The sequence below is a fragment of the Peromyscus leucopus genome, chromosome 9 (genome assembly GCF_004664715.2).
Source record: "Peromyscus leucopus breed LL Stock chromosome 9, UCI_PerLeu_2.1, whole genome shotgun sequence".
In the NCBI taxonomy this organism is placed as follows: Eukaryota; Metazoa; Chordata; class Mammalia; order Rodentia; family Cricetidae; genus Peromyscus; species Peromyscus leucopus.
The window spans coordinates 107600923-107613470 of NC_051070.1; the positions used below are offsets into that span (position 1 = coordinate 107600923).

Here is a 12548-nt window from a genome sequence, read left to right on the forward strand (position 1 = left end):
AAAAAAAAAACCAAAAAAAAAAAAAAAAAAAAAAGAGATGTCTTGATGAGGGGTGGAGTGGCATTTGGGGGTTAGGGAGAAACCTGGTGCCAGAGAAACTCCCAGGAATCCACAAGGATGACCCCCAGCTAAGACTCCTAGCAATAGTGAAGAGGGTGCCTGAACTGGCCTTCTCCTGTAATCAGATTGGTGACTACCCTAATTGTCAATAGAGAGACCTCATCCAGTAACTGATGGAAATAGATGCAGAGATCCACAGCCAAGCACTGAGTCCTGTTGAAGAGAGGGAGGAGGGATTGTACGAGCCAGGAGGGTAAAGCTCATGACAGGGCAACCCACAGGGACAGCTGACCTGAGCTCGTGGGAGCTCACAGACTCTAGACCAACAGCTAGGGAGCCTGCATGGGACTGACCTAAGCCCTCGACATGTGTGTGACAGTTGTATAGCTTGGTCTATTTGTGGGGCTCCTAGCAGTGGGATCAGGACCTGTCCCTGGCACTTGAGCTGGCTTTTGGGAACCTATTCCCCATGCTGGGTTGCCTTACCCAGCCTTGATGCAGGGGGAAGAGCTTGTCCTGCCTCAACTCGATATGCCATGCTTTGTTGACTCCCATGGAAGGCCTGCCCCTTCCTAAATGAAGGAGGAGGAAGAGTGGATGTGGGGTAGGTAGGTGGGAGGTAAGGGGAAGGAATGGGAGGAGAGGAGGAAGGGGAAACTATGGTTGGTATGTAAAATAAATGAAAAAGTTTAATTAAAAAAAAAGAAACCCGAAGCTTCTAGTACTTTCAAAAGTTCTTAAAAAGGGCTCTCTATAACAGATGGGAAACCTGCTCCAGTACATGAATACATGCACATGAGTGTCTCTTTACTTTTAGTCAGTCATTTTCCAAGTCTCTTACTTTAAAGGGCTTGCTCAGATTACTTACTCAGTTTCTGCATTGTGACTTGATGAAAAGAGAGAAATGATAGCACTCCTTACAGAGGTTTTGTTGTTGCCATTCAATATAATATAATTTATTCGCTGCATAATGAGCTTTCGGAGCACTGCAATACAATATTCCCTGATCTCCTGGAGAGATGTGGAATGGGTAGAAGGTGCAATTAATAATGCCAGAAGCCTTTATGGTAGTCTTTTAACCTACCAAGGCCCCACATTTCATATATAATATATTGCAGGCAAGTGGGGAGAATCTCAACCCTTACTGTTGGTAAATGATTCCTTGTTGAATTATTCTGTAATGAGAGGTCAGCATTCCTGTAGTGCTAACTAGCAATAGCTTTGCTTAGTTCTTAGGTACATTATGCCTCCTCCACTTTATCCAACACTTTAATGCAGGAAAGAACTGCATAAAGGAAGAAATACAACAAAAAATGGTATTCATTTGGAACAATTTTTAAGCACACTGAAAAATTTCTTATGTGGAAGAAAAATTATAAGATCAATTAAATCTTTTTTTCAAATATAAAGAATAGACAAATTACTAATATAACTGGACAATGTGGAGCATACCTATAGCCCTGGCACTCAGAAGGCAGAGACAGAAGGATCATATGGTTAAGAGCACTTTGGATTACACAGTGAGTCCAAGATCAGCCTGAGCAACACAGTGAGAAGCCAAAATAAACAGGAAACAGAGCATGCTTCTTTTTAGATTTGACTTATAAATATGTCTTCATGAAGGACTGTTCTAGAAAGAATACAATTCTTTAGCTACTTTGGAACTTATGTCTTTGACCTCATTAAGCTTTTGCCTCAGACTCTCAAATGTTAGGATTATAGGCACATAATACTGTGCCTAGCTTCTTAATTATTATTTCTCTCAGATTTTGGAAAGAAGTAGTAATAGTAACAACTTGATAGCAAGGATGAAGGAACAGACAGGATTACCTGCTTTTCAATAGAGAAAAGACACTACAAATAGCTACCTCACGTGCTTTGAAAGTGTTATACACGGGAAAGAAGTCTGTTTTATCAATCAGCCCTAGATGTCTGCCTCCTATACCCAAACAAGGCTTTTGGTGGCATAAGAACATCAAACTAGTCGTGATTTGGGCCAAGAACAAGCCTTTAAAGGAAAAGAACAAAATTGCCTCCTGACAGCTTGTCAAGACCATACCCTGGGAACTTGGTCCTCTGTCAATCCACAGTCAGTGTCTGAACCAAGAGGACTGATGCTGTCCAGATCTTGGGACTTTCTGTCAAAAGCTTTTATAAGAGGAACATGAGCATACATGGGCAATAACAGCTGTCAACGTGATCTGTTCTGTGTTTTTCTTCATACTTTTTTGCATTAGATCAATTTAGGAGACAAACAGGTTTTCAAATTTCCTCTTCTATCAGAAACCTGGCAAGAAGAAAGTCTTAAATAGACATATACTTCTGATATTTACCTACCTGTAGCATGCCTCGGCCATTGCCTTCTATGGTACCCTCGTAAGTGACATGTAATCGTGTCAGGGGTTTTTCACATCTAGAATATAGAAAGTATTTTCTTAGATAAGTAATTCACAACACACAAATCTGAAAATACAAATGACTATGAACAAACAAACAAATGAAACCACCAAGAATCAATCTTAAGAGCCAGAAATAAATATTAACAATCATGGTATTAATTCTCCCAATTTTTTTTCTCACTCAAATATGCATATTTGCATTAAAATGAGACAGAATATTATTTTCCCCTACATGAAACTGAGTTAAGAAATTTCTCAAGACAAAAATGAAAATATATGAAACTTTATTATGATGCTAGAGTTTGCAACTGCTTGGTTCTTAGATGGGCCCTATTTTCGCTAGCTTGATAACTACTGTTTAGGGAGGGGTGCCACTGGGATTCTGATCTATGGAATTTTTATATTAACATTGTTGACAGATAAACCTAGCATTTTAACTAATTACTCAGGAGGTGTAATTATTTTCTTTTTCATAAACTATGGTTACTGAGATATTGGCCTGTGTTACATTAGGTTGATAATTTCATTGTATTAACAACGTTTGAAGATGTTATTTTTTTTCTTAGTAGATTCACCTCCCCAATTGCTTATTGAATAAAAAAGCTATATTAGGATATAAATATTTTATATCTACTATAACATATAGATGCTAACTTAAATAGTACTCTTTATTTATTTATTTTTTTAATTTATTTATTTTTTATTTCAGGGCTGAGGACCGAACCCAGGGCCTTGCGCTTGCCAGGCAGGTGCTCTACCACTGAGCTAGATCCCCAACCCCTTAAATAGCACTCTTATGATGTTTTTGAGTAGGTGATGAATAAGCACACAAAGTATACACACACACATACATACATACATACATACATACACACACACACACACACACACACACACACACAATTTAGAAGTGCTATTTATTGCTGAGATTTACTAATGTCCCAATTTTATGAGCCCACAAACATTTGTGGCAAAACTCTAGCCTGACAGATAAGCTTAATTAAGATCATTTAATACAACTTCCATTCTAAAAACTTTATTTGGATTAACTCATTTAGAATAACCCACACTTTACAAATGGAAAAGAAAATAAAGCATTTAATTGATTTACTCAAGTTAGTAAATAAAACACAGTGAGATTTGAACCCAAGTAGCCTCTCATTGATCGAAATTAACAGTATATCATGCTTTTAGAAAAGATTATATAATCTTCTGTAGAAGGTCTATAGGTCTGATTCTGTAATAACACTTTTATTGTACTTTGTTTATCTTGTATGCATGTGTGTTTGTGGGGGCTCACTCAATACTTGTGTACCGGTTAGAAGACAACGGTGGGAGGTGGTTCTCTCCTTCCCTCATGTGGGTTCTGGGAATGGAACGCAAGTAGATTGGTTTTAACCTCCTTTCATGGTCCTAGATTCCTAGTCATTTTATTCAGAGGGAGACTGCCTACGAGGATACAAAAGAAAGACAACTAGGCATGCTCCAGAAATCTGTGAACTGTCAATGGGGACTCCTTTGGTTGGCAACATTTCTCCACAACTGAAGCTGGCAACCATGTGCACCAGTTCTCACTGTAATTAGGAAATGGCTACAAATTCAGTGTGGTTTGTCCGACAAATCCTTTAACCTCCTAATAGTTCTCCACTTTTAGCCTCAGCAAATACTCTGCATTCTTGCCCCAAGAATCAAAGATATAGATTATGTGATCAACTAAGCCTGGCTAAAGTGTCTGCTAATGTCAAAGGGCTACCTGGAACATGCTAGAAACAGACTCAGGAAAGCCTTTAACTCCATGACATCCATGCTCCCATGCTGTCCCATACTCTTGGCAATACCAACAATCCTTATCTCTTCTTCATCCTCTATCAATCTCTCTCTCTCTCTCTCTCTCTCTCTCTCTCTCTCTATCCATCCATCGATTCATTCATTCATTTATTTATTTAGTTATGTTTTTCATGACAGTGTTTCTCTGTGTAGCCTTGGTTGTCTGAAAACTAGTTCTGTATACCAGGCTGGCCTTGAACTAACAGAAATCCTCCTGCCTCTGCCTTCAGAGTGCTGGGATTAAAGGTGTGCCCCACCACCACCTGGCTGAGTTGCTTGTCTGTAAATGCATTAATTTTCCTGGTCCTGTGGAGCCTGGGAGACGATTGTAATTACGGTCCCCAACTCACTCATGAAGCAACTAAAACAAACAAGATACCAATAGGGTAAAATTAACTTAGAAATACTACCAAGTTAGGTTGTGCCCATCAGAGTTAAAGGGACAATAGGTCTCACATAGGGACAGTTACTGTATTCCCTTCCCAAAGCAGCCACACCAGTGTCTGCATTTCCACCTGTCCATGGTGACGTCGGGTGCCCTTTACGGTAGTGACAGGCTAGTGAGCACTGTGAAGGATCTAGAAAAAACTGATACCAAAGTGACATGAATAAAACATACTGTATTCCTCAGTTCCTGTGTCTCAGTATAGAAGAAGAGCAGAGAAAAGGAAAGCTCTCTACTCTAGCTTGGACAGGTGACACAGTAGAATGTTTAGTTCTAGGCCACATGTTTTAAGAGAAACATGAAATCAAGGTATGTCAAAGGCAAGTTTACAATCCAAAAATGAGTTAGTATACAACCTGTATCAATGTTAGAAGTAGAGGTCAAGAAAGCAATTTTAAGGTATGAAAAAAGGCCAAATGTTGAAGAACTTTACAAATCCTATTCACTAATTGTAGGGTAAGAAGAAAACAACCAAGAATAGGGGAAGGGACTTAAAGAAGACAGATGACTGGTGAAATACAATGTTAGGTACTAAGTAGCTAATGAATGGATTGGGCTGTGTTAAAACAATGACTTTCTCATCAATGAGCCTGTCTGGTCTCCATCCATTGAAGGGATGGTAGAGTCACTGGCACTCTAGTGGGCTTCCTGGGCCGCTTTTATCTCTAACTGCCATGGTTCTAAGTACACTTCTTTCCTGGCTCATGCCTTCTTCATGTTCATGTTGGTTTTTCCATCCACTGCTCTCTATTAAGAATCATTTCAATCACGCACTCAGCCTACTGAAGTTCTCTGACAACATCTGTGAGGACTAAAGCATCACCTAGGTAGACAAGTCCCTTCAAGTTAACTACCTTACGAGTTATTCTCCTTCTTCACTAATTCTGAACAATATTACAAACTATGAAAAACATCAGAGAGATATTTCTTAATGTGAAATACATACAAAAATGTACATGCTCTGGTGGAATTTTGTGTATGCTCTAACAAATAAAGCTAGCCACAGAGTTTGCCACAGAGGCCAGGCAGTGGTGGCACACACCTTTAATCCTAGGACTTGGAGGCAGAGGCAGATAGATCTCTGTGAGTTTAAGGCCACCCTGGACTACACGAGATGAATCTAGTCTAAAAGAGAAACAGCCAGGTGGTGATGGCTCACACCTTTAATCCTAGCACCAGGGAGGCTGGGACATGAAGTGATATGGCTGGCTGGAGAAAGGAATATAAGGTGGGAGGAGACAGGAGTTCAGAGGCATTCAAGTCTGATGATCTCCCCTTTCGGGTGAGGAGCTGGTAAGTTGAGAAGTGGCTGTGGCTCGTTCCTTTCTCTTTCTGATCTTTCAGCATTTACCCCAATATCTGGCTCCAGGTTTGTTTTTTCTTTTTTGGTTTTTCGAGACAGGGTTTCTCTGTGTAGCTTTGCGCCTTTCCTGGAACTCACTTGGTAGCCCAGGCTGGCCTCGAACTCACAGAGATCCGCCTGGCTCTGCCTCCTGAGCGCTGGGATTAAAGGCGTGCGCCACCACCGCCCGGCTCCAGGTTTTTATTATAAGACCAATTGGGATTCGTGCAACAGCACACAGTAAAGGTTATCATATCTTTCTCTGTATTTAAAAAGCAGGCCCATATTTCTTTAACCATTGGGAATTTGCTCTAGATTAGGAAGTGTATTAACTATTCAGAGTATTAAAGATCTTACAAATGTGGATTAACTCAGACTGGCTATTACTTTCCTCAGCATTTCCAGATAAAACATGAACAACTGTATTACGTGGGGAATCCACAAAATCTGTCAATTGTACATGTGGAAAAAAAAAAATCAAACCTCAAAATTCCTGATCTACCAATTCCAAAACAGTTGTCCATTAAAATATAAACATTTGACTGCATGGGTGTCAGGGAGAACATGGATGCTCCACTTGGCAGCAGCATCTTTATATGTAAAAACTCTCATTTCTAAACAACCGAGTTTCAGGTCTAAACGAAGTCAAAGATGAGAATTTTATTTAAAAGACACATTCTAACAATAAGAAGCAAGACGAGTCATTTATGGGAAGAAACTCTTTGGATGCAGGGCAATTAAAGGTTGAAAGCCCATCTTTCCAAGAGCTGTAAAAGAAGTCCTCTTGTGATCAAACAGACCTTGTAATTCTAAGGTTAATGTTTTTTGATTTTTTTGATTTTTTGTTTTTTGGTTTTTCAAGACAGGGTTCCTCTGTGTAGCTCTGGCTGTCCTAGAGCACTCTCTGTAGACCAGGCTGGCCTGGAGCTCCACAGAGATCCACCTGCCTCTGCCTCCTGAGTGCTGGGATTAAAGCTGTGTGCTACCACCACTTAGCTTGATCGTTATTTTTATTATTACCTTTCCCATTCTGGAAAATCTTCAAGACTCTGTCTTGTAAATGTCACCAATCCAGTAGGTTCTAAAAAAGTCATAAAAGAGAACAAACATACAAAGCATTAAATTTTAATTTGACATATACTCAACAAAAGAATCTGACTAAAAGCACCTGAAAACTAAGTAGAACCAGGAACAGAGGCGTATGTCTGCATTCCCAGTGCTGGGGTTGAAGCAGGTTGGTGTTAATTCTATTACACACTGAACTTGCAGACAGGGGAGTCCTTATACAGAGGTCAAAATAAGGACTAAGAAAATGCTACTTTCTTAATATCAGGATCGCCTTCTATAAAACAATAATCCTTCACTAAATAAAACTACAAATAACAGTACAATAGTATGATTTGAGAGCTGGTACTTTTTGGTGATGGTGGTGCTTTAAAAACTGAAAAGGAAGAATTTAGGGGAAAAGATGATCTGTTTTTAAAGATATTAGAGACTCAAAAAGATCAAAATTAAATATTACTAATGTAGTCAATAATTTTGGAAAAAAATTTTTGGCTAGATTTACTGTGTGTTTTTTTGTTTTATTTTGTTTTTTAGTCAAAAGCAAAAAATAAGACAGCTGGCCAGAAGTAATTTGTGTGCTTTAGACCAAAGAACAAGCTAAAAGGCTGATGACATGTCTGCTGTCTTCTGGGGGAAAAGGCTCTTAAGCCTAAGAAAGAGCTGTCAGAGACTATTAGTGGTGATGGTGCTGCGTCCAGTGGAAGGTCAGCAGTAACTTCATCCTTTCATTCTGTGGGCAGTTCTGCCTTTCTGTACTCCCAGTAACACACAGAACAACTCAAACATAGAGGGCAGCAGTATCAGAGCCAGGACGTTTTGTTAATACACAGATAGTAAAATAGCCTTTAGATTATTTAAGACAAATGCACAGCAAACTTAAAATTCACAAGAAATCAAATAATCCACACACAAGAGAAGCAATGTACATATGAAAGCAATGTCTAGCTTATCGTTCAATTACTCAGCAGAGAAGTGAGGTCATTAAATGTCACTCACACATAGCAGAGACTAAGGGAAAGTGATAAAAACCCTGCAGGAAGGCAGGAGAAGGAAGAGAATGGGAGAGTGAGTGACATGGCTATCCTGATAGAAACAGGAACACTTCTTGAGAGCATGTCTAAGTCATCGAGTTTGAAATCCTTAACCCATAACAATCTTTATTTCTGAAGCTATGTAAGACACTTCAATTCAGAAGACTAGTACATCTTGCTAGAATTACATCTTATCCATTCTAAAGCCATGTTTTGGTTTTGTTTCTTTCATATATTAAGTTTCTGAAACTAGCATACCATTTTACAGTGGAGCTACTGAGGCGTGGGTCTGGATTAAAATACAGCCTTGCCAGAAAAGATTGGCGTCTGCTTTAACAGTCACCTTGAGGCTCCACTGACAGGACACTGGATTAAGTCCTGCTGCAGGCCTTTGCAGACCACACTGGTGGCAGGATTGCAGGCCTGGTACTCGAGTCTTACGGTTCAAATTCTCAGAGCTTCTCCCTCTCCTCTATCCAGAGTCACAGTAGAGATGTCTACGTTTCTACTATCCCCTTTCTGCATAGCCAGGTTGACTTCTCCTTTACCCGTGACTAAGACCACAGATGTTTGGGGTGCCAGTTCTGTGTGACAGCTCACCTATGACAGTCTCCAATTTCTGAGTGTCTTCTTAGAAACATGTAGTGTTTCTCCTTCCTATATATATAGACATAATGTGATGGGACTCCCTACCATCTATGGTGTCTTGGAGTTTAATGCAATACGGTACTTTAAACCAAATTCTGAAGTCTCTATACAGTAGACTCCAGAAACTCTACTATAAGCTTTCATTCCCCTCCATATTTTTTCCTTCACCAGAGTCACATCAAGACCTAGAGTAACACTGCGCTGTATTTTGACAGAAAAGTAAATTACTATGCATAGTGGGGGAGGGGCAAGAAAGAAGCAACTTTGGTTAATATAAATTTATTTATATATAATTTCTTTAATCTAAGTTCCAAAGCTTAAGAAGGTTTATATATTTCTAGTTAAACAAACAAAAGCTTTAAAAATTTTCCTCAAAGTAAATGAAGTCTTAAAACTTAGAAAAGCAAATTAGGTTTTAGAAAAGAATTATATGATTTGACTCTCAAAATAGAAAAGTCAACTTTCAATAACTTTATATCTAAAACATGTTAGTAAAAATAATTAGTAGCGCCAGTGGTGCACGCCTTTAATCCCAGCACTGGGGAGGCAGAGCCAGGTGGATCTCTGTGAGTTCAAGGCTACCCTGGTCTCCAAAGCAAGTTCCAGGAAAGGCGCAAAAGGCGCAAAGCTCCACAGAGAAACTCTGTCTTGAAAAACCAAAACCAAAAATAATAATAATAATAATAATAATAAAATAAAAAAAAATTAGTAGCTTGATACTACATTGGATTACATAATTGTAATTCTAGTACTTAAAGGTGGGATAGGAATTCAAGGCTAGCCTGTGCTACACAATGAGACCCTACCTCAACAGTTACATTTCTGTGTGTGTGTGTGTGTGTGTGTGTGTGTGTGTGTGTGTGTAAGCCAGAGAATGCTAGGGTATTCCTCAGGCACTGCCAACTTCTAGTCATTCATTCATTCATTCACCCATTTACTTATTTATTTAAGACAGGTTCTCTCACTGGCCTAGTAGGCTGGATTGGTTGCTTGTCAAGTAGGTTAGGCTGGCTGGCCAGAGAAGACAGGGAATAGCCTGTCTCTGTTATTTCAATGCAGAAATTACAAGTGCCCACCATCACACCTGGCTTTTTTTCACATGGGTTCTAGGGAATCAACCTAAGGACCTGGCCAGCACTTTACCAACTCCCCAACCCAAAGGCCACATTTTTAACAAATCATTATAAATTCTAATTTAGTTGTGTTTCTTATAAGCCTGAACAACCCTGCATCCTCCTTAACATTTCTTTCAGTATAGGGTGCAAAATTAAATTAAGTAAGCTATAAATACTATTTTATTAAGAACATAGTTTTCTCCTTAAACATCAAAATCTTCTTCACCAGACTTCTTTCTAAAAGTTTGACCAATATTTAGCAATACTGTATTTAAAGGGGTAAATGACCTTAGAAGGATTTCGAGATGATACTGAAGACAATCCTCCAAGCTGGAGGCCCAGAAAGGACAAAAGCTCATCTCACTTGACCACACTAGACCTGACTTACTCAGCAAGTCTTCTGGCTTTCCTGTACCTTGTAGGAAAGTCTACCTACTGGTAATAGTTAACATATTAAGTATGTATCTTCTTGCTTAATATATGCAATTACCCTATGAGGTAATTATAATCATGCTTCTACTCACAGATGAGACTCTGCTTTGGGGAAAGTAAGAGAGTAAGGTCCCACAGAGGAAGACAGACATGTCTACACTAAGTGTGACTCAGTCTCATAAAAACTCTATGTAGGGCTTAGGAGATGTTGACACAAACTAGAGTTGCCTTGGGAGAAGAATCTCAGTTAGGGAATTGTCCAGATCAAACTGGTCTGTCACCATGTCTGTGAGACACTATTTTGCTTGATGACTGACTGGAAGGGCCCAGCCTACTTTGGCCAGTACCGTCCCTGGGCAGCTGGGCCTGAGCTGCATAAGAAGCAGAGCCAGTAAGCAGGGATCTACCATGGTGTCTGCTTCAGTTCCTGCTTAAATTCCTGCCTGGACTTCCCTTTATGATGAACCATGACCTGAAAGTGTAAGCTAAAGTAACCCTCACCCCAAGCTACTTTTTGTCACTGTGTTTATCATGGTCACAAACCAGGACAGTGGGGCAGGAACAAGGAGAGGAAAAACAAATTATTTTATCTATTAAAAAGTAAGCTAGCTAATGCTTCTTTAAATAAAAAGCATCCTAAAGGTATTTTCTGGTCATTGTCCTTTCTTTTGAAAGTCATTTAGAGTTACAACAACCCTTGGGTATGTATTTCAAAGTACAAAGTTCTAATTTCAGATATTGCAGTACATATTTATGTCTATACATAAGCAGTATAAATCTAGGATATATTAAAGCATTATTGTCTAAATGTGCTTAAACAAGCAAATATACTTCAAAATACAAAATACTTCTCAGATTATTTGATTTGAATTTTCATCATCAGCAAGGAAAATTATAGTTACAAATGAAAGGAATTTACTTTTCTCTGTGACTCTTCGGAAGTAGCAAAAGAGTGTTTTCAGTTTCTCTGGTTTCCTTGATGAACGTCCTTCAAACAACCTGAAAGAGGCCAGAAGTACAAGGGTTAAATGCTTTTGTAGTTACAAAGACCAAGTATCTATTTTTAATCAAATATTAAAACCAAATTCTTCCAGAATCAGTCCTGGGACTCTGGAGAGCCAGAAAGCTGATGTGGATTCAAAGGGCATGTAGAGAGGACTCACCCTGCCTGGAACCAGGCTCCTGAAAAGGTAGCTGAGTCAACAGTACTTCTCTCCTTCCACCCATTCCTCCAGCCCAAACAAGGCACTGTCTTGTACCCAGTGTCAGTTAGGGCCAGATAGCTAATGTCTTCATGGCAAGTACTCTTTATAATACATACTATATTTATTATGCATAATATAATGCATAGTATTTAGTTATGTACTTAAACAAAGGGTATCTCAGAAAAGTCCTCATCCTGAGTATTTGTAACAAAGTGAGGGAAGTATGAGAGTCAAGACACAGACAGCTGTGACAAGACATTGGGACTGAATGAGCAGTCTTTGGTAATTAAATAGATCCTGTTCTGGACTGGATGTTTCTGTCTTCCTAATAGTCCTGTGTTGAATACAAAAATCTCAACAAGGTTCTATTTTGAGATAAGGCCTGTGAGGCTGTGGAGCAGGCTATGTGAGGTCAGATGAGAAGGCTAAGTCTTACAGGATTATGTTCCTATGAAGCAGAGGCAGTGAGTGAGACAGTGAGAAGACATGGTCTGTAAGACATGAGGAACTCTCACCTCACACTCAATCACCCCCACTTGACCTGGAATGTCTAGCCCCCAAAACTGTCAAAAAATAAACTTTGTCGTTGGAGCCACTGAGCCTGTGCTGTTTTTACAGCAGTCTGAGTTAATGCAGATCCTTTGCTTGGTAACAAAAGCCAAGCCTTCTCTGTGCTGCCCAATATCCACAACCTCGATTTGCACTGTTTGATTCTGTTTTCTTTGTAATGGCAAGGCATTGTTATTGTTAACACTTAATGCAATTTATCCAGAGGAAAGAAATGCAGGGCTTTAGAAGCACATGACCTGGGTAAGTAGTTCATTATAGATTTCACACAAAAGCACACTTTTGAGCATAAGACCTAGCTTTCCAAAGGCATTTAAAAAGCATGCGAAGATTCAGTGGCTATAAATAATGAACATTTTCTGCCCCGAGTCATATATTCTGCCTTTAAATCCAGAAAGCCTTCAAGTAAAAG

The 12548-nt window shown here is 39.3% G+C and overlaps 1 protein-coding gene across 5 annotated transcripts in view; it reads right to left on the reverse strand.

Moving 5' to 3' along the window:
- The window catches only part of Parg (poly(ADP-ribose) glycohydrolase), a 116610-nt gene that overhangs the window by 43398 nt on the left and 60664 nt on the right, over positions 1–12548 (reverse strand). For all 5 annotated transcript variants that reach the window (XM_037208729.1, XM_028878387.2, XM_037208728.1 and 2 more), the window contains 3 exons: positions 11284–11363; positions 7094–7154; positions 2398–2473 (listed from right to left, as the gene is read on the reverse strand). In XM_037208729.1, the coding sequence (XP_037064624.1) occupies positions 2398–2473; positions 7094–7154; positions 11284–11363 (217 nt within the window). The remainder of the gene's footprint in view (positions 1–2397; positions 2474–7093; positions 7155–11283; positions 11364–12548) is intronic.